The 23578-nt window shown below is 32.8% G+C and overlaps 1 protein-coding gene across 1 annotated transcript in view; it reads right to left on the bottom strand.

Annotated features, from left to right (window-relative positions):
• The window catches only part of LOC132743957 (protein RRP5 homolog), a 48096-nt gene extending 24955 nt beyond the window's left edge, over positions 1 to 23141 (bottom strand). Inside the window, exons 1-18 of the mRNA XM_060732560.1 lie at positions 23011 to 23141; positions 19940 to 20049; positions 19124 to 19279; positions 16089 to 16259; positions 15212 to 15370; positions 14270 to 14393; positions 11955 to 12085; positions 11078 to 11149; positions 9950 to 10054; positions 8251 to 8460; positions 7979 to 8046; positions 7225 to 7281; positions 6418 to 6478; positions 5193 to 5339; positions 4449 to 4628; positions 1888 to 2022; positions 1151 to 1216; positions 146 to 337 (exon numbers count right to left, since the gene is read on the bottom strand). Coding sequence (XP_060588543.1) covers positions 146 to 337; positions 1151 to 1216; positions 1888 to 2022; positions 4449 to 4628; positions 5193 to 5339; positions 6418 to 6478; positions 7225 to 7281; positions 7979 to 8046; positions 8251 to 8460; positions 9950 to 10054; positions 11078 to 11149; positions 11955 to 12085; positions 14270 to 14393; positions 15212 to 15370; positions 16089 to 16259; positions 19124 to 19279; positions 19940 to 20020 — 2115 coding nt within the window. The 5' untranslated portion in view covers positions 20021 to 20049; positions 23011 to 23141. The remainder of the gene's footprint in view (positions 1 to 145; positions 338 to 1150; positions 1217 to 1887; positions 2023 to 4448; positions 4629 to 5192; positions 5340 to 6417; positions 6479 to 7224; positions 7282 to 7978; positions 8047 to 8250; positions 8461 to 9949; positions 10055 to 11077; positions 11150 to 11954; positions 12086 to 14269; positions 14394 to 15211; positions 15371 to 16088; positions 16260 to 19123; positions 19280 to 19939; positions 20050 to 23010) is intronic.
• Positions 23142 to 23578: the final 437 nt, after the last annotated feature.

Here is a 23578-nt window from a genome sequence, read left to right on the forward strand (position 1 = left end):
AAGGTTTCAACATTGGTCATTTCAGTTTTCAGCCAAAAAACTAGTACTTATAAAAACTCCCAGGTCAGCCTTCATATATATCACATATCAATCAATATTATCTCCAACTGTACATCATTATACATCTTGTGTTATCTAAGGATACTGCATATCTGGATTTATTCCAATACATTGCCTTCTCTATAACATCTCCAGGTTTGTACACGTCCCATAATGCATCACACAGTTCAATGGAGTCTGATAGGTGTGTCTTAGGAATAAACGCCTTCTTTTGGGAGGAGCTAAGCTTAACATCAAGCCCATCTTCAGTCTTTGTCAGAATTTTGCATTTCTCTTTCTATATAAAAAAGAAAATAAAAAAAGAAAATTTAAACATCTCAAGAAATAATGAACTCATGTAAAATGGTTACCAATGTATGATAAATTTCACTGCATCAAATTCCAGCTTGTGTTATAAAATCAATGTTTCCATTGCCGTAAATCAAAATAGCACAACTATAAATGAGCCGTGCCATGACAAAACCAACATAGTGCGTTTACGACCAGCATGGATACAGACCAGCCTGCACATCCATGCAATCTGATCAGGATCCATGCTGTTCGCTTATAAACCCTATAACAAGTAGAGAAACTGACAGCGAACAGCATGGATCCTGATCAGACTGCGTGGATGCAATAAATCTGTCAGACCATACTTTAGTGTTTAACATATGCAATTCTTTTTTGGGATTTTAAGTTTTTATATTACATTGTACTTTCAATTGGTAATGGCATTTAATTGCTATGTTTTATTTGTACATAATACAACACAATATAATCATAAAACTACTACTATATGAAATATATTTACATCTTCATATTAACCTTCATGAAAACTTTTATTTAAGATTACCTATATAACACCTTGTCTTTCTTCTTGAATACTCCCCCCCCCCCCCCCAGAATACCTACTTTTCACTCACCTGTTCATTGTATATGTTCATATGTCCAAAGTCTTAACCGGCTATCCTTAGATTACAAATCTAATGCTTTCCCTAATGAGCGAAGTGGGCAGACAAATATGTTTAAACTTAGAAAATACATGTATGTATAGAAACAGCAAGTGCTAGTTATATCATCTTTTAATTATGATTTTATTAAGTAAATTTACCTTGCCAATTTGAAAGTCCTTTGGCAAATCCTTCCCTTTCTTGCCAAACTCTGTTTTACCTTCAAGCTGGAAAACAAGATTTGATAAAGTATTGAATAATATTCCAAAATCTGCATGTACATACAATTTTTATTGAAAATGAAGTCAATTTTAATAAAAAAAAAATATGACTAGATTGAATACATTCATGAACTGTATACCAAACAGTTATAAAATCTTCAGGTGAAAAATTGAGTCAAATTTTGTAGATGAGGAAAAGCATAAAGAAGAGATTGCATGTTATTGTACAATTTAATAAGCATGTTTTTTGTTGTTTTTTTTTATTTGACATTAAATAATACTACAAGACATAATATTGCTATACGTCCGACTGATTGAATATTGATATAATGCCCCATTATCCATTCTTTAATGAATAAACTGGTAGATAAATAAGCACCTGTAACATTCTGTAAGCTAGCTAGGTAGCATCATCACATGATTGGATTCAGTCAACAATCATGGGCTTTAAACAGGCTGTGATAAAGTGAAAAATTAGCCATGATGGCTGTGTAAAGTGTGTTAAATATGACAATAAACAACTTGAGGGTGTTATTGTTTGTCAGATGCTTACACAACATTTATTCCTTTTTGAACAGTCTTTTTATCTAATAATGATAAATTACTTTTAATTTTCATAGGTAAATTCCTAAAATATCATTTATTTCCCAAAGTATATTAAAAAAACCTTTACTCACAACAAAACTCAATTTAAACTTTTTGTTTGCAGGTGTAACATCAACCACTTTACACCTCACAACTTGACCTTTATAAAACACATCCTCTGGGCGTTCTATAGGCTCGGAACTCAACAACGAGCGTGGAGCCAATCCCTGAAATATGTTATAACATAACATTAACATTGATGACTATCATACATGTTTAAAGAAAACATATTACCAAACTATAAAGTTTATTTACCATTAACACTTTTTTGTCAATGAGGCCTAAACTTGAACATTTCTGACAATCTATTTTCCATTAACTGTCTTAAGTTGTCTTAGGTCACTCATTTAAACATCAAGTTTATCTGGATAAACACTATAAGTCACTACCAAAAGTAGGTCAACAATTAAGTTAGTTAAAGCTATTAAGACTAGAAATGTGTCATCATGCCACGGATGCCCCCGCATGCAGCCAAAATTTCAGATGTTATAATATTTAGTTCCAAATTTGTTTGCACAAATAATTTTTTTCATTTTAAGTTCAAAGCCCTTAAAACTTTTCAATGTTAACACAAACCATTTTCATACAATGTTCAAGGCACTGAAATTATTCAGTCTAAACCTTTTGAAAATAGCAAATTTCATATTTGTAGCCAAAATAATGGGCATTGGCTACATACATTTCAGTGCTGAAACTGAAAGTTCAAAATTTTTACAACATTCAAGAAAGATAAGTTTGTCCAAAATCATTGAACCACGACCAAATTCAAACTTAAACTGCTTATTCCTAAGATGTATCTATATTATTTTCAAAGTGAAAGGGACATAACTCTGCCAAAAAGTCATCGAACCATGACCAAATTCAAACTTGACCTGCCCATTCCTTTGACATATCCATATGTCAAATTTGAGTAGTTGGGTAGATAATGAACAGAAACTGTAAATTTCATATTATTTTCAAAGTGAAAGGGGCATTACTCTGCCAAAAATCATTGAACCATTACCAAATTCCAACTTGGCCTGGGCATTCCAAAAATATATCCATATGTCAAATTTGAGTTGAATGTGTTGTACCATTGGGGAGATAATAAACAGAAACTGAAAATTTCATATTATTTTCAAAGTGAAAGGGGCATAACTCTGCCAAAAATCATTGAACCATAACCAACTTTGAACTTGACTTGCGCATTCCTGTGATGTATCCATATGTCAAGTTTGAGTTAAAAGTGTTGTACCATTGGGTAGATAATGACCGGAAACTGAAAATTTCATATTATTTCCAAAGTGAAAGGGGCATAACTCTGCCAAAAATCATTGAACCATGACCAAATTCGAACTTGACCTGTATTTTCTCACGACATATCCATATGTCAAATTTGAGTTGAATGTGTTGTACTGTTGGGGAGATAATGAACGGAAACTGAAAATTTCATATTATTTTCAAAGTAAAAGGGGCATAACTCTGCCAAAAATCATCGAACCATGACCAAATTCGAACTTGACCTGTATTTTCTCACGACATATCCATATGTCAAATTTGAGTTGAATGTGTTGTACCATTGGGGAGATAATGAACGGAAACTGAAAATTTCATATTATTTTAAAGTAAAAGGGGCATAACTCTGCCAAAAATCATCGAACCATGACCAAATTCGAACTTGACCTGTATTTTCTCACGACATATCCATATGTCAAATTTGAGTTGAATGTGTGCAACCCTTACTAAGATAATGAACGGAAACTGATGATGACGGAATGACAGAATGACGGAAGGACGGAATGACGGAAGGACGGAATGACGGAACAGGGTAACACTATATGCCCCGGCCATTACATGGCGGAGGCATAATAAATATAAATGTTTTAAAAAGATTCAGTTATCCTATGTCCCTCCATTTAAGCTGTTTAAAATCATCTATTTTTTTTCTTTTAAGCATTCAACTTTTACTTAAAGATACTATTTTAAGTATGTAATGCTCATAACTCAAGTACATGTATGAGCAAAATTTTTATTAAAACACACCACCGCTTTTATTGAAATCTAACTTGCTTAAAAATACAATATTATTTTTATCAATAAGACTCATTGATATCAGAGCATCATGACAGTAAACAATTTAAAACATATTCATTAAATATTGATTGCGACACAATAACTTGCAACTGATATAAATCACTTCTGAGTTCGCTTCCTGGAACTAAACCAGTTCTGGAGTCATATGGAGAAACATGTTTGGAATAGGGTTCAAACCTATGATCCCTGGGCAAGATGCTGACACTTTAACCATAAGGCCAATGCTTCCCATTGTCACCATGACAGTATTTATCAATGTTTTTATTGTTTTACCCCTTACTAAATGTTTACCACCAGTATAGTGTAAGGCCAGCCTGCTCACTCGTCCAGTCTGACCAGCCTGCCTCCCTAACCTGGAACCTACACCAAAATTGACATTGTCCATGAAGAATCATTCTATGGTTCAGATTTCAAGATACACTGACAGATGGATGAACAGACAGCTGAAAGGCAAACCTAACACATTGTTCTTGAAATTTAAAATACAACAAATACTTTCCAATATGTTTAAAACACATACCATAACATTATTGTAGAATCTGACAAAACATCCACATTTTTCAATAGCCGAGATATACCCCTCGAGTATCTGTCCCACCTCTAACATGTTAAAACTGGAGATAACTGGGTATTTACTGGTCAACAGCGATTTCTTGTGAGTCAAGATTACAGATGAATCTTTCTTGTTTACACTCAATACCTGAAACAACAATATCATGTTCAGAAATAGCAGTTTAATGTAACACTCGCCCCTCTTTGCATACTCAATAGTCAAATATAAAAATCAACAGATTAACCAGATTTTTTTATATATTCTTCTTTCTATTTCATATGATTTGGTCACACTTTTAATACTTATATAAAATAATCCTTAATATGACATTCAAGGTGAATTTGGGAAGCCAAACTTTGCATTATTGCAATAGTTTATTATTACAGTTGAAGGTGAATTTACCGGAAGAGCCACAAACCTTTTGTAGTAAGCAAACTGAAAAAATTGCCAATATGAAAGAAAATGTTTAAAACATAATTTGGATAAAATTTAGATTTTTGTTTCGGTATGGAATACATATACATGAACATTTAAATTAGACTTAATAAGCTATAACATGCACACCAGCACCAAGGATAGCAATAAAAAGAGAGGCTTTTAAATCCATTGTAGTCCCCTGTGTTGGTGGCATGACATAGAGAGCCTTTATCCAGTGCAAATAAATAAATTGCTAGTAGTGAAGACAAACAAAAGTATGACAAAGCCTCATACCCTACACTTGAGTTTATCATCAACTTTAAACTTGTGTTCAGGATGTTGAAGAGTTACGTCTGCCAGTTGATTATTGGGTATCCATCCATTAACTCCCCTGTATAGTTCAACTCTTATACCTTTCTTCTCCATTTTCTTTACTTTAACCTGTATGATAATAAATTATCTTCAAACATGAACATCACAAATGTATAATAAGACTTAACAAAGTTAGATTATCTTTGCTTGCAGAAAAATTGCACAGCTGAAACAATAACATTAAAAGATTGAGAAACATATGGTCATTCAAACATTTATGTGCTCCACTTAAATCTTGGGTCATAAGATTCTTCAGTCTACATGTAAAACCACTGATCCAACAAAATATATGTTATATATTCAGTTGACTAAACTGAGGTGGCTCTATTTTGGTCACATATATAGAGGATATTTGTTTAGTTCAGTGTAAGATCGGAATATATTTCACCGAGTGAGCACCAAAAGGTATATTTCACGAGTGGCGCAGCCACGAGTGAAATATGAACTTTTGGTGTTCACAAGGTGAAATATATTTCAATCTTACACTAAACTAAACAAATTTTCTTTTTATTACATGCAAAGAAACGTTTTGAAAGACATTAAACCTAATACTGAATGAAAAGCGCGCCAAATAATAATACAACGTGACGTCATTTACGACGTCACGTCATTAAGTTGGTACCCAGTACTGTGCACGCTGGTATTTCACTGAAACAACGTAAGGGGCTTAAATTCAAAACAGTGAAATTATCAAAGTGGTAATTTCACTGTTTCAAACAGTGAAATTACCAGTTTTATATCACTGATATATTTCTATAAACCACCGAAAAACATGTAATAAATAGTCATATAGATATAGAATTATCCCCAGATATACTAAATACATAGTAATGTTAAATAATAATTAATTCAGTCAGAAAATATAAATTGAGCCGCGTCACGACAAAACCAACATAATGGTTTTGCGACCAGCATGGATCAAGACCAGCCTGCGCATCTGCACAGTCTGATCAGGATCCATGCTGTTCGCTATCAGTTTCTCTACTTGTAATAGGGTTAGTAAGCGAACAGCATGGATCCTGATCAGACTGCGCGGATGCGCAGGCTGGTCTGGATCCATGCTGGTCGCAAACGCATTATGTTGGTTTTGTCGTGACACGGTTCAAATTGCACTATCTTTTATTACTGAAATGATCATAATTCTTACATCAACAATCTCCCCTGGTTGTATATCTGATATAGTTGTATACTTTTCATTCAACACACTCCTGTAATATCAAAACATGTACATACAGTCTACATAGCTCCCAAATCCATGAATGAAAATAACAATATTTCATTTTTTTTAACCATCTCAAACACTTGAATGTTTTTAAAATTGAGCTCAGATTTAAAATTGACGAACAAAAAACTTTAATTTTATGTTTATTTAATCTGCATCTAAAATGACATTAGTTTTAACCTTTTTTTTGGTTGGGTTTTAAGTCGCACCAACACAGTATAGGTCATATGGTGACTTTCCAGCTCAAGTGCCCCTCTGTTTATTATTTCAGGCACAAGCAAGGACCCATGTAGAACCACTGACGCTCCATAAGCAAACTGGATAGCTTCCTCATATGTAAGAATCCAAAGTCCCTGTCCCTGTCGGGATTCAAATCTACAGCAGTGAGTGGTTTTAAGTCAACAACCTTAACCACTTGGCCACAGATACCCCTTAGTTGTAACTTCATACACTTAAAATAAGTGCTCTAAAAACAGCACACTTCTAATGTATGTGACTTTATATAGTTCATACAATAAAAGTGATATACAAATGAAAGAATGCATGTATCCTTTATAACTGTGGATCATTAAAGCATCCCTGATTATCTTTCTACATGCATAATTGCGGTGTTTAAACAAGATAAATACATGTACCTCAACATATTACAGCTTCATATACATTTGTTTAACAATTCTTAGGTAAAATTGATACAAAATATATATACAGAATGAAAAGATAAAGTATACTTACTGCTTCATTGTTACAATAACAAGAGCTTCCATAGGCCAGAATCCTAGCACTCTACACCTATAACATATACACATAGTCTGTTAATGATCATATCACATAGTTTATTATAAAATTTTCACCAAAATTTTCATCCATTTCATCAGCCAAAGTCAAAGAACAAAACAAAAGAACGTTAAAATTGCCTTTCATCTAATCATGAATAAATTTGTTTGAACCATTTTCAGTATATGTATATTTAAGTAAGTTGGGAGAAAATCCTCGAAATATCAAAAGACTTAACAAATTAGTATTTCATCAATTGAAATATTTCTTAAGTTCAAAACAAAATCAAGATATTCCAATAACTAATAGGCTGTATTAAAGTGACATTTTTCGTTTAGGTGTCAACCAACAGTGTCTACTTTCTAGCATTACAGGTGGAGAAAGATCACAGGTGCACCTTCGTGCATTATTTCAGACACAACCGAAATCTGAGTAGTACCACAAAAGTCCCATAAGCCAGCTGGAAAGCTTCCTCACATGACAAAAGCCAAAGTCCAAACTTTCAGCAGTAAGGGGCTAGTGGTATTTAAAATCAATGATCTTAACCACATAGTCACAGAAATAATATAAATTGGAAGTAAGTTCCACTTAATGATATTTAAATTTCAACATTTATAAGCACAATCTAACTAAATCTGAATAAACACGATGTACCATACTAAAAACAGTGATTTTAATATGATACTCAATATATGATAATAAGAATATTTACCTGTGAACTGAATCTTTCTTAAAGGTTGTACCTAAATTCTCTACAGTGTCATCACTTAGGTTATACATCTGTAAAATAATAACATAATTATAACATGATGATAAATATACATCCATAAGTACATCTGTAAAACAATAACACAATAATATAATCATGGGTCTGTACATCTGTCAAATAATTACATGATAATCATAACAAACACAGCAATCCATATAAATTAACTTATTTTACAAGAAATTACTTTTTTCGCCCCAAATAAATGACAAACTTACTGTAGCTATTCCTGTTACACCATTTTGAAGATTTAAGAAAACACCTCTTTTCTTTTCTGTCCTCTTCACTATGGCTTCTTCTATAGTGTCTCCAACTTTGAGCTCACCAAATATGCCTAGTGGGATCCCGACATAGTCTACAAGGTGTGGTAATGCAGTCAATGTTACTGTCTTTATTAGAGGATGTATAAATAATACACTGCCTGTGATCTATACAAATAAAAAACATAATAAATAATTTATTACAAAGTCTGTATTTGTATTTGTTTGGGGTAACAGTATTTTTCTCAGAATATTTTAACTACTTCTCACAAATCTATGTGTTATTTATATACATGTACTGTTGATACACTCATACAACCTTTTTATAGGCGTAAATACTTTTAGTTACCATGATAATGTCAAGGACATATAGTAAGTTTCGAGTCATATTGGTTCATGTTGGAACCTGTTTAGAATCAAAGACCTTCATAAATCTAATTAGATAATTTAGTCACATGAAAAAATATGTTCTAATGTGTGTAGTGCACACACCACAGAGAGGTCAATAATTTAAAGCAAGACACAAGAAGCGCCGCAATGCGACGAAAACCAGGTTTTCAACGACTAAGTTTTGATGTGACAGCAATCAATAGGTCGAAGTGCACTGAAGTAATTAAGTAGAAGCTGAAAATTCTATTGTAAGCAAATGACCTTGAACTTGCTCCCAGATATCTAAGTGGCAATCCAAAGCTGCCACTCAGCAAGTTTGGTGTCAAAAGGTCAAAACAAACTCAAGTTATAACATGAAAACTAAATACATTAACCTTGATCACAGACACCTGGGTAGCAATCCCAAGCTGCTTCTTGATATAAGCTACCCATTCATCAAGTTTGGTGTCAATAGGCCAAAGCAAACTCAAGTTATTGAGCAGAAACTGAATTGCTATTTTTAGTAACAGTGACCTTGACCTTGATCACAGACACCTGGATAGCAATCCCAAGCTGCCTCTTGATAAAAGCTATCCATACACCAAGTTTGGTGTCAATAGGCCAAAGCAAACTCAAGTTATTGAGCAGAAACTGAATTTCTATTTTTAGTAACAGTGACCTTGACCTTGATCACAGACACCTGGGTAGCAATCCCAAGCTGCCTCTTGATAAAAGCTATCCATACACCAAGTTTGGTGTCGATAGGCCAAAGCAAACTCAAGTTATTGAGCAGAAACTGAATTTCTATTTTTAGTAACAGTGACCTTGATCACAGACACCTGGGTAGCAATCCCAAGCTGCCTCTTGATATAAGCTACCTACACACCAAGTTTGGTGTCAATAGGCCAAAGCAAACTCAAGTTATTGAGCGGAAACCAAAAGTTGTCGCCTGCCCGCCGGTCCGCCCGCCGACTTCGGCATTACAATAACCCAGTTTTCGTTGAAAACCTGGTTAATAATGTTAAAAGAATATTTATTTATAAGATGTGAATTTTAGGTAATACAGTCTGTAAAATGTTCATTTGAGCATTGAATATATATAATACTAAATTATTTTTTTGATAAAGAAACAATTCTTAGGAAAGACGTTTGTTCATTTGAGCATATAAATGTACATATTTATATGTATAAAATACATTGAATAAATTTCTTGATAAAAGAAGCCATTCTAAGGAAAGACGTTACAACTTGAAACCATTGTTACTATTTTGAGTAGAAATATCAGTACCTGGTCACCATGGTTGTACTTGTCAGGTTGTCGTGGTAGATGTGATTTATGTATCAGCCCTCTAAACTTGTTAAACTGTATGATCAACCCTTCATTCTTTACAACCTTAGAAAAAAAGAATAAAACAATTTAAATATGTTCATTTATATATAATATAGGCATCCATTTCAAAAACAGCAGTTCATAATATCTATCACTTGTACAAATACAGTGTAGTTAACATTCTCAGAATAGATAAAATGTGATAAAATTGTTACACAATCTTGGTTTTTCTGAAATCACACCTGCAGATTCAACTATCTATTTATACAAGCTATATTGTAATGACAAATTTTCAGTAGGAAATCACATGATATTAAGGAACCTTAAATATGTAGTTCATCAATTTATAGCCTATACATGTACAGAGGAAAGTGCTTAAAAATTTCCTTTCAAATTATTCATTTCCTAAATTGTACTTAATAAGAGGACTCTATGGTTGAAAGGTTAACAAAATAAAGCACAAAGAGGCACCTCAAGTCTTCCTACACCAGTAATAATAGAAAAAGGCCATATTACCTTTACAGAGTATTTAGGACTTAAAATGCAATCAGAACAAACTTTTATCAAAGCGTTTTTTGCTTAGTTGAGCTTTAAGTCTCATCAGCACTGTATAGGTCATATTAAAGCAGCACACCTCCAGATTCATGCTAATTTTCATTAAAAATTTTGAAAATGTATTTGAATGTGTAATATTGTGAATTAACCAAAAGAAAGCAATTTCCACATTATCAATGCAACTTACAAACCACGTAAATTACCAAATAGTAAGTGGTCAAAGTATGCATAAATAGTCTTTACCGCGTTAGTAACGAAATAGAAATATAGTTGTAAATACTGAAATATCAGTCATTAATCGCACATAATATGTAAAATATGACTTGAATCTTAACTTTTTACTTTTCCTTACATCTTTGGTACATTTTTCTCAAGTTTGATTTTATTGAAATATTTGGACTCATCTGGAGGCATGTAGCTTTAAGATGTCCAACCTTAAACCTCTCAGCTGTGTAGGTCCCTGTAATAACTTATTGCTATATCTTATACACACCATATCTTTCTTCATAGATTGTATCAAAGCTGACTTACCTTTTCAACTTTGGCATGCATTTTCATCCCAGGTACTACAGATGTGAAAGGAATTTCACTGTCTTCAGGACTCTAAAAATTTAGTTCAAAAGTTTGAAACATTTTTTAAATTTCAGAACAAAATATTTCCTCATCACACATTAACAGGTTATGTCTGTATATCTAAGTTATTAGTAGATGACATTTTAAAATATGTAAGTTATGAATATACTACAATTTTTGCATAAAACAACTAACAAAGGAAATCTCTGAACTTTAAGGTCATCATTAATAAATTGTTTGTTTCCTCTCTCCAAAATAGAACCACAAAAATAAAACTCTGCCAACCCCAAATATTTTATCAAGTAATAAAGTATTGTTTAAGATGAAACAGTATAATAGAAAACAATTTCAACTTGTACGGAACTTAATAATTATAATGTTATATTATAAAGTTATCTGCAACACTTACATGTCATTAATTTTTAAGTTTTAAGTTTTTTTTATAATACTGCACTTTTTCAACATCGATTTTTACTGGATAATCGCGACTATATAATTTTTTATACACACAGCTGCAGTCAATTCATGAAGAAATCTAACTAATGAACACTTCAAACAAATGAGTTAAAAGAAACTCTGAAACACACATACACTTATTGTTTCAAAGCAAAACTGAATTGCAATATCAATATGTCATCACCTTAGTGCAGTAACGAGGTAACTCATATTAAATCTAAAGGGAGTTAACCCATAACTGCACTAAGATAACAATATTAAATCACTGTTTAAAGAACAAAAATGAATTCACCTACAATATCTGAAACCAACTTTAAAACAAATGCCCAGTTTTCAAAGCAGCAGAACATAACAATAATTTGAATGGATCTACAAGTACCTCGATATTTTTCAGTTCTAGTGGATCTATGGAAACGTTGATCACTCTATTTTGTCCTGTCAACACTGACATTCTGTCTCCCTTTAGCTGAATCTTACACATCAAATACTGGCCTACATGTAGTGCATTATCTACAAGTATATTATATTACCAGGGTTATTATAACTTACAGATTGGCAATTCATTATAACTTACAGATTGGCAATTCATATCATTGGTTAATATGCTTTTAAAATTTGTTGCATTATCAGCCTGTAGATAAGAATATCCCCTTGACCTTTGACAAAATTGGCTGTTTTAGTAAGCACATTCTATTGCCTCAAGATAGAAATGCAAATCCTGATCAATCAAATCAATTAAGCAAGAGGGCCATGATGGCCCTGAGGTCGCTCACCTGTATAAAGGCACCCGGAGTGGGGCCAGTTTAAACCCCAGGGCTTTTATTTGAAAAAAACTTGGAAGACACCCATTAGAAGATGTTTCACGATGTTAAGTTTTTACTACACACATATAATGAAAAACAACGATCTACACCCCACCCCTCCTTCTCCCCCCCGGCAGGGCCAATTTTAACCCAAGGGCTTTTATTTGAACAAACTTGGTAGACACCTATAAGAAGATGTTTCATGCTTAACATCTAAGCTCTAGCTCATTGGGTTTTTTTAAAAGAAGATTTTTTAAGTTTTTACTATACACATATAGTTAAAACCAAAGACACCCCTGGGGCGGGGCCAATTTTGATCCCAGGGCTTTTATTTGAACAACTTTGTAGACAATTACTAGAAGATGTTTCATGCTTAATATCTAAACTCTAGCTATTTGGGTTTTTTCAAAGAAGATTTTTAAGTTTTTGCTATACAAATATAAGGAAAATCAATAACACCCAGGGTGGGACCAATTTCGACTCCAGGGCTTTTATTTGAACAAACTTTGTAGACACTCACTAGAAGATGTTTCATGCTTAATATCTAAACTCCAGCTATTTGGGTTTTTTCAAAGAAGATTTTTTAAGTTTTTGCTATATACATATAAGGAAAATTAATGACCCCCGGGGCGGGGGCAATTTTGACCCCAGGGCTTTTTTTTAACAAACTTGGTAGACACCAATTAGAACATGTTTCATGCTAAATATCTTAGCTCTGAGCTCCTTGAGTTCTTTAAAAGAAGATTTTTTAAGTTTTTACTATATGCATATAGGGAAAATCAATGACCCCTCGGGGCGGGGGCAATTTTGACCCCAGGGCTTTATTTGAACAAACTTGGTAGACACTCATTAGATGATGTTTCATGCTAAATATCTTAGCTTTAGCTCTTTGGGTTCTTTAAAAGAAGATTTTTTAAGTTTTTACTATATGCATATAGGGAAAATCAAAGACCTCCTGGGGCGGGGCCAATTTTGACCCTAGGGCTTTTATTTGAACAAACTTGGTAGACACCACTCATTAGAAGCTGTTTCATGCCAAATATCTAAGCTCTAGCTCTTAGGGTTTTTTAAAAGAAGATATTTAAAGTTTTTTCTTTAGGTTGCCATGGCAACCAGAGCTCTGCATGGAATTAAATTCTTTTAACAATTTTTAAAGGTGACCACCAAAGGAACATTCCTGTGAAGTTTGGATGAAATTGGCTTAGTGGTTTTTGAGGAGATGTCATTTAAAGTAAAAGTTTACAGACGGACGACAGACGGACGCCAGACGAAAAGCGATCACAAAAGCTCACCCTGTCACTTTGTGACAGGTGAGCTAAAAATGTTTCAAACCAACTTTTTAGTAACACTTCCTAATCTGCATTGAATGTTGTCTTTTCAATTGTAAATTTGACTTAATTTATCTTATTAGAAAATGCTCAGTTTAAACATTAACACCATTTCATTTGAGCCGCGCCACGACAAAACCAACATAATGCGTTTGCGACCAGCATGGATCCAGACCAGCTTGTGCATCTGCGCAGTCTGATCAGGATCCATGCTGTTCGCTTACAAACCCTATAACAAGTAGAGAAACTGATAGCGAACAGCATGGATCCTGATCAGACTGCGCGGATGCGCAGGCTGGTTTGGATCCATGCTGGTCGCAAATGCATAACATTGATTTTGTCATGACGTGGCTCAATTTATGTTCTAATATGGAGAGACAAAAGGACAATGGCAAATCAATATCCTCCTTCTGATTCCATTGGCAGGGGATTATAATAACATGAGCTTTTTTTGAAGGCATATCTAGCAAAATAACATGAACCCTACTTTAAGCAATCTTACAGATGTAATGTTTACCACTTACCAAAATACTTTCAACAAATCCAAGTAAAAGATAGCATACCATTATTATAGAGTTGTATATATCTAGCTGCATATTTCTTCTTCAGGAACGCCTGCACGCCTTTCACACCAATATCAACTATATATCCATGGTCTTCTTCACTTGATATACTTCCATATACACACTGTCAAATAACAGGACAAGATATATACTTCCATATACACACTGTCAAATAACAGGACAAGATATATACTTCCATATACACACTGTCAAATAACAGGACAAGATATATACTTCCATATACACACTGTCAAATAACAGGACAAGAGATATATTGAAGATAATCACATCAAACCAATAGCTCTTGTTCTTTCTTCAAATATGCCTTTTGTAAGTCAATACAATATTTTGACATACTGCATTCTCAACAATTATTTAGTAAGCTGTGAACTTGATTTCTGCTTATATCCGTACATGTATGTACATTGTTTAAAACTAAGTCAAACACATCTATTTGAGCAGATTTTGGAAGATAAACAATATTAGTAGTAACACCTAGTAACTGATTAAACAGCATAATTACAGGAATACTTGATTATCTCCAGAATTCACAAAACTAGATTCTACACAACTAAGAAAGAAAAGTTGGAACACAACAACATCCTGAATTTTGAATATTTGAACTTAAAAGATTGATATCATTTAGTGTCCAACGCCATATTTCATACAGGTTTGTTAGAATAAATTAGGATGGTTCTTTTTTTGCAATGAAGAAATGATTCCAAAAGCTTAATTATCAACAGTACAAGAAAATCATGCCTCATCATGGATTTCATGAAACTTTTATGCATAAATTACTTTGCTAACCAGCACCATTTAACAAAAAGACACTTTTAGGAAGTCATAAAAAAGTCTTAATTTTTACAATCTTAGACACTAATAATATTGTGTCAAATCATAACATAAAATGTACAGCAAATTATTGCTAAGATAAACATTTACCATTCCATGTCTAAGACTGGCTGATGAAAGATCACTATTCACATCCTTCGGGTTTATGGTCAATGTCAGCATATTATTCTCTGCTGATTTTTCCAACTCTGTCAACTTGCACGGCACTATCATGCCAACTTGAAACAGCTCTGCCAATGTGCAGATACCCTGAAAATATTACACAATTAAATCAGCCCAATGGGGCTTTTTATCATAGCTTTCAAATAGTCCTTTCATTGTTTAGTTCAGGGTATTAAAATATGAACAAAATAATTTCACATGCAATTATTTAGTATAAATTAAAAATACCAAAGATGGTTTGTCTGTATGGCAAATTGTAATTTCTATGCAAAAGACCGCTAAAAATTCTCATAATCAATTTCTTTACATAAATTTAACGACCAAAACGAGAAACAAAGCTTATTATGTATAAAATTGTGCACTTTGTAGGGCATTGCCAGGGTCATTCCAGTCACACCTGTAACCAATTAACGTTCAGAGCTTTATCAAGTGTGCAAATTATACAAAACCTAAAACACAAACTTGTTTCCGGTTTTCCATCGTAAATGTAAACAAAATGATTTTAAGAATTCTAGCTTTCTATTACATTGGCAATTTTCCACTTGTCCTGGTGGATGAGAATACAAAGATTTTGTACTCGTCCTGCATTGATGTATGCTCGTAAATACGAACGGACGTGTGGAATTTTCAATCCCCAAGTAGGATTGCACTTTTTCAGTATTTATAACGGAAATACTCTAAGACTGCTTTCTAGATATATCTTTTATTACTTTTACGGCACAACTTGTTTCTGGTATCAAGACAAACTGAGGATACCTCTCACTGAAAGATAGATTCATAAACAGACATAAACACTTTAAGTTACCTCTGCATTTTGATTTTGACCTTCTGAAAATCTCTGTAGACTCTCTGAGTATGCCTGTGAGATGTTAGTTATTGGTACAACACCTGATAAGCCATTAGGCAGGGCAATCATGACAGCATAGTTCTTTATCTGTCTAACATATCCAAGCATCATCATTCCTGGATACAGCAACTGTAAATATATGAAAGATCTAAGTAAGTTTCAATACAATGTCTCAATACAAACCTCCACACAGCCTCATATTTTTAATTTTATTAGTCCCCTACTGGTTTAACCAGAGGGGACTTTAGGTTTACCCTCCATCCGTCCGTCTGTCTGTCAGTCCGTCTGTCCACAAAACTGGATCCCGCCATAATGCAAAAAGTACTAAAAATATTTTTATAAAACTTGATATATGGCGGTATGGAGATTATGCACGTCTTTTTTTTTCTTCCTATGTTGAAAATTCTGGTTGCTATGGCAACAAATAGTCTGAAAATATGGCAAATTTAACACATAAACTGGATCCAGTGATTACTCAAAAAGAACTGAAAATATTTTTATGAAACTTGAAATATGGGTAGATAGCAGTCTGGAGATTATGCACATCTTTTTCTTTTCTTCCTATGTTGAAAATTCTGGTTGCTATGGCAACAAAAAGCCTGAATTTCAAGATTTCTGATTTAAAATTTTCAGCTTTTTCACTATAAGTTCTTTATTTCTTAAGGTGTTTATTTCAAACTTTAAATATAAGTTTGTGGTCATCAACCACATCATATGTGACAATGTTTACAACTCTAGCACAAAAATTATCAGTATTACCTCCCTTGAACTTAGAATTTTTATGAAAAAAAAAATTGTCTTTTTTAAATAACTTCTTTATTTCCTAATGTATCTACTTCAAACTTCATATATATGTTTCTTATTATCACTCAACATTTTTAAGAAGGTTAAATACTCTAGCAAGACTATTTCCAGAATTATGTCCCCCTTGAACTAAGATTTTTTTCGAAAAATTGGTATTTTTCACTCCAACTTCTTCATTCCTTATAGGATTTACTTTAAAATCCCACATCGTAATAATATGACAAGGTTGTATAGGGTAAAACATAATTTCCTTGCTAGGCAGGGAAACTTAACACATTACTGTGATATAGACAAACTTAGAACTCAAAAGATTTAAGTTCATTCATGTCATTCATTCACTGGTAAAATTGAATGGCCAATGGCCCATCAGAATGTTGATGGGGTTCTAACCGGTAGGGGACTTATGGATTGCTTGCAATACTATGATAATTGCTTGTTTTGACAAATTATACCTTTTAAAGTATCAATTACTAGAACCTTGTACAGTAGAACTTCGGTAAGTCGAAGTTGAAGGGACTTGGGTAAAAACTTCGACACATCGAGACTTCGACTCATGAATCGCTCTCAATTCCATGACAAAATTTCGACCCGTGACTAGTGCTTAAGATCTATAACGAAACCTTTTTCATGTTTTTCAATCATTAATCAGATATTTTACATTTAATTATGATAAATATAGCATGATAGATAACGTTTTTCACGGCTTATTATTTTGACTACCCGTTGACGTATACAATAGAGTTACAAAAGGCGAAACAGTCAGAAAGGGCGATAACTAAACCGGCATATAGTAAATATTTCGCGTGTTATTCTCACGCAACACCGGGTCATGGATGTTTTCAAATGAAAGTAGTTCTTACTGTTTACTTTTAAATACCACTACGGCAATTAAAATAGTAACGATTAAAGCATTTTATCACACATTTTATCGCAAACAAAGGCTGTTTGAACACACGGATGTGTTGTTGACACCTGTCACACAAGTTGATTGGAAATCGTCTTCGCAGCCAGATAAGGTGTGAAAAATGTCTCGAGATCGAAGGTGTCAAAATAATCGAAAGACTTCGACTTATTTGTGTTAAATTGCACTAGATTTACTTTATACGGACCTAAAAAAACATCGACACATCGAAATATTCGACACATAAAATCTCGACTCATATATAAGTCTTTATAAGGAATATATAGGGGGAAAAATCGGGACTTTCATTTTTCTTCGACACATCGAGAAAATCGACTAATCGAAGTTCGACTCATAGAAGTTCTACTGTATATTAATTACTGGCAGTATCAACTACACTGGTGAGTGGCACCCTGTCATAATACATGTACTCAAGTTGGCCAAGGTCTTGATTAGTGATATTTTTTAAATGAGGTGTTGTTCTGATATATGACGTTCATCTCTAGAATGGATTGCTGACAGGGAGGATTTTATTGTATCTCCCAATCCACATATTCTATATATTATAGGCAAATTCATATTGTTTTGTTACAGTTAAATCATGAAAATCACTTGAAATACGAAAATTTGGTTCATGATCACTAAGATAATAGAAAATAAAACTTATTTTGTAAACAATGACTGGATACATGTGTATGTATGAACAAGGGTTATCAGTGATTACATGTTTTCCCTAATGATAGCTAATATTGCATGATTGGACTGTTACAAAAAAATTATTCAATCAAAAATAAAACAGCATTAAATATGCCCAAGTACATTGCTTGAGGTAGCGATCTGTCAATATTTTATTAAAATCAGTCAGTAGTATACGAGTATCGACAAACTTGAAAAAAATATAAATCATTCAGGCTATAAATCTTAACAAAAATCACTTAATGGAAAAATGGTGATGATATACCAAACTATACTAACTAGACTCAAGGTATTTATCATTCCTGTAAAGTTTCAGCTCTTTTTGAGGTGTAGTCCTAACATACACACAGATGGATAGACATTCTAAACGAGACAGTACTTATATGTGGCTACTTTATAGTTATTTTAGCAACACAAATGAAAATAGCCACATAACAACCTCATGGAATGATTCACAGATACCAAGGGCCATTTCTATTGTTATTTTCTTTTGTTTCATAAATGCCAGGCCAATGGCCCCTTTCTCTACTTTTCTAGCCAGCACCATTCACAAATTTGACACTTTCATCAACACACACAAACACATGAATACCTTTTTAGTGAGGTGCTGTGGCTGCTCTTGTCCCACCTGACCAGACACTTGTCCTTCCATTTTGTGCTTTTTCTTAACTTCTGGCCCAGCATCATTCTTCCCTCCTTTCCTCTTTCTTTTAGATGCTTTTTTTTTCTCTACATCATCTGGTGGGCTCTATAATATTTACAGTTTCATAAAGGATACATGTATAACACTGGCTCTCAATGTGCTATATTGCTGTCTTAGTCAACTGTCTAATAAACAAATTTGACAAAAATTCTATACTATAAAGGGCATAACTCCAAAAAATATAGCTTTCAGAGCCCCTAGGCCTAAAATAAAATATAATTGGTTTCCCCTTCCCTACCTACCTAACAAATTTGCCCATATGATACCCAAAAGTTTTTTTTCAGGTTCTAAGGGGATGAAAGTATTTTTTTTCTTACAGAGTACAATAGCTACAATCTAATCTGATATTTTAGACAGCTAACAAGTTAATAAATTGTTGCATATGTCAGTTGTGAATATGGTGATGCATGTACATATACTATTTCACTTAATAAATTAATTTTAATAGTTCATTATACATATATGCAGATTATTTATTATTATGCATATATAAAAAAAGATTTGTCAGTTGGATACCAGTGATATAATCACCTGTATCAGCAAATACACTTCTCAATCCTTATATGCTTTATTTTTAAATAAAAAACTTAAAATTTATAGTTTATTTATCTGACTTTATTATGATTTCTACTTTCTTACGACTTATTTTAAAAAGTACAGTCATGAACATGTTGAAATACAATAGTATTAATGTACAAAATGTACCTGAAACAAACTGTATTCTTTTTTGTGTTTCTTTCCTTCAACCTTCTTGATACCTCCTCTAGGGAAATTTTCCTCTTCCATTATTGCAATAGAATGTTATTATTTCTTATCTAAAATAAAAAAAAAACACTTATAAATAGTGCTGCAAGCTGAACAAATGTCTAGTGTTTTAGTACAACAAACACAGTTCCCATTTCATGGGAATATTTCAGACAAACAAGGTTGTTAAATACTAACCTTACTTAAAAATTGTATGCTATTTTAGATGATTTTGTATACAAATGTAGCAAATTGGGGGGAAAAGACAACTTTGATATAGTTGGGATGAATGTGATATTCGTCATGTATTGAACTTTCATTTCTCCCGACATCATTTTACCCCTTTAAGAAAAATATGTTGGCTGCAAAAATATCTGGAAGAAGGGGATACTATAGTTAATCTACCCTCATCATAAGGCACGAGTATGGGAACATTGTGGTTTCTGGGAACCAACAGAAATGGCATTGTATTAGAAAACTGGATGTGGAGTGTTAGCAAAAATTGCAAACTTAACATTAAATACACTTACACATTTGACCTAATTGCTAAACACTTGTTATTATTATTATTGTTAAGTTATTTGTTTTAGAAGAAAAATCTTTAGTGGTGTATGGTATGACGTAAGGATCACAATATGCATTGCATTTCTTCAAAATCTGCATATCGTAAATCACATCTTTTGGAAATACAAGTATCCCGTCAGAAAAAATGGCAATGCATAGCCATAGGTACTGGATAGTAATTTTGTTCTTGATGATCATGGGGAGATTATGATAATTTCAGGCCTTTTTTCCTTTATTTTGCCACATGACAAAGTATTTGTAAAATTCCGTTCTCAGATTTTGGTATTTTAATTGAAAATTATTCGAATTTCAGGTGGCCAAAATGTGTTTGATAATTCATTTATCGTAAATGAAGATAGATTGCTCAATATTTTTAACGGTTACTGAAAGATATCTATTGTGCTATGTTTGCACGTTTATGAATGGAAACATCATATGTCTTGTATTAAAAAAAAGAAAGTGGCTAGCTAGCCAAAAGTTTAAGCCATACATGAGTCAAGTACGGCTAGCCAGGACACATAGTATTGTCTAGCCGTACGTCACTTTTCAAAATTGTATGAAAGTCGAAAATGCACATGTTATTTTGTGTCTTTAAAAGAGGATTTTAAGCCAGAACAGGCATTTATTGTCGTATATGTACTTTAATAAAGATACTCTGCCATTTTGTGAAAAAAGAAGAATATGAAGGAAATTCAAGCGTTGTCATCTTGTCAAAGTTACATGACGCATTATACAGAGTACATACTGTATGTAAAGTTATATTTATGATAGAATCATAAATAGTTTAAGTTATAACATAGTTGTTTTTATGCTGATGATTTGTTGTTTTATTTGCATGAAAGATGAATTATTGAATCATTTTTTGTTAAAGGGACTCCACTGAGGTTATTTGACATGATGGGACTGAAAATATTTTTTCCAGATAAATGTACCATTTGATGTAGGTGTAGACCACTTATCTTTGTACAAAATTTCAGATCATTCACGCACTTTGTTTTTTCAGAATAATTATTCAAATTGTAAAAAGATGACCCACGCTTTTCACTCAAATCAGGCAAAGAAAAGCATAAAAATACGATTTTCAATTTATTTCAAAGTATATTTCTTAATTGTCTTAGAATATATTCCTGTTTAAAGTGCCCGAGCTTATTTATGTAAGAAAATCAAATGTTATGTTTTTAGGCTTTTAAACCTCAGTGGAGTGCCTTTAATTAACCGCATGGAATAGATAATCATAACAGCCAAACTTCAACCCAGAGAAGCTTCTTTCATAACGGCATGATTTGAGTGGAATAGATAAATAAATAGAACATTGTCATTGAAGAAAAAAAACCAGTGAAAGCAATTTTTGTAAACAATATGAGCAAATTAATTATAGCAATTGTATAAATGTATTTTTAAATAGATAAATATTGAACATAAAAGCACAATCAATAAACCTAAATTTTAGAATGGGGAACATGCAAAATAGCTTTCCTTAATGATGGGCAAGCTTCTACTATCAGTAATTGACAAAATTATCGGACTCAAACAACAATTAGTTTTGGTGTTTTTATTTATTTATAAAGCCTTTTAAAGGTGTTGAAAATTTAACTTATTGAAACAAAAAAGGATTCTTATAATAATAATGTATAATAACGATTTCAATTAATCTTATTCAACTGCAACTAAACACTCTTTTTATCGCCGTCTGGAGATGAAGACGATCGATATTCTTTCTTTAGCCAACACAATGACATTTGGTTAAAATCCTCGGTTAAAACATAAAAAAACATATGCATTATCGACGTTCAAACAATTTTGAAAAGTGCCGTATGGCTAGAGTAGACAATACAGTGTGTTTCAGGTCGGTTGAATTCGCTTCATCGAGTTACTTACCTTTTATATATTTTATATAGTAACGGGTGCTAGATAGTAATTTTGTTCTTGATGATCAAGTGGTGTTTGTTTTATGATACATGTAATTTGACCTTTATTGCCATGGCAAATGTGCCGTACGCCTGTGAGCTAATCGGCTTAGAAATGTCCTAAAAACACAATTCTTTTTCACCAATGCTAAGGATACATGGCTACAAGGGTTACATAGGTTACTTATGGTTACAAAATGTTTTCATAGAAAACAGATTCTCTTTTCCAAAACACATAAAATTTTGATACATGTATTAATTTTGTGGGTCATACAACCAATATTTTTGTGAAATGAATAATAGAATAATAATTTATTCACCAGAAATTTGTAACTTTAGGAAAATTAAGTGTAAAAATTAACTGTATCCCACTGTCACCTTGTGTAACCTTTGTATCCCTTGCCATGAGGGGGTGAAAAAATAATTTGTGGTTTTGTGCCATATATAAATCGGCCCATCACTAATAATATGGTTAGGATTTTGCTCCGGACAGATTCTCAAAGTGTTCATACGGATGTTGTAATTATAAGTCATTGAACTTTTGAAAAATATGAAGTTTACCTCTAAGTAGCTATGAGTATTTGCCAAATCAGAAGATTAAAACACGTTTTGGATGGAGGCAGCCATGTTTGTGAATAGTCTAAATCCTGTCTTTTCCGGTATATTCCGAACGGTCGTAGGACGGTACTGGTATGCCTAAAATACGAAAGTGAGATTTTTGACGAAAGTGAGCGAAAGTGACTTTCAAAATTTGAATTGTACCGGTTTAATAGAATTTTACAGTGAATTTTCTGTTTGTAGACGTATATTATTAGCAGCACATAATATTTCTTTTCAAAAATAATCACTATGATGATTTAATCGCCATTTATTTGCATAATTTCTATACACAAATTCTAGCTGAGATCTTCCTTTCGCTAGCTAGCTCTCATTGAAAAATACGAAAGTGACTGGTAAAATATTAAATATAGAGTTTAAATTAAAATTTATACTAAAATTGCAGTTTGTAGACGTATATTATCAGAAATCAATATCATTTATTTTCAAAAATAATCATTATGATGATATTTACCCCATTTTTTACATAATTTCTATAAACAAGTTCAGCATACAAGTTCAGCAATCTTCC

The sequence above is a fragment of the Ruditapes philippinarum genome, unplaced genomic scaffold (genome assembly GCF_026571515.1).
Source record: "Ruditapes philippinarum isolate M1 unplaced genomic scaffold, ASM2657151v2 ctg754_1_1_1_1, whole genome shotgun sequence".
Lineage (NCBI taxonomy): Eukaryota > Metazoa > Mollusca > Bivalvia > Venerida > Veneridae > Ruditapes > Ruditapes philippinarum.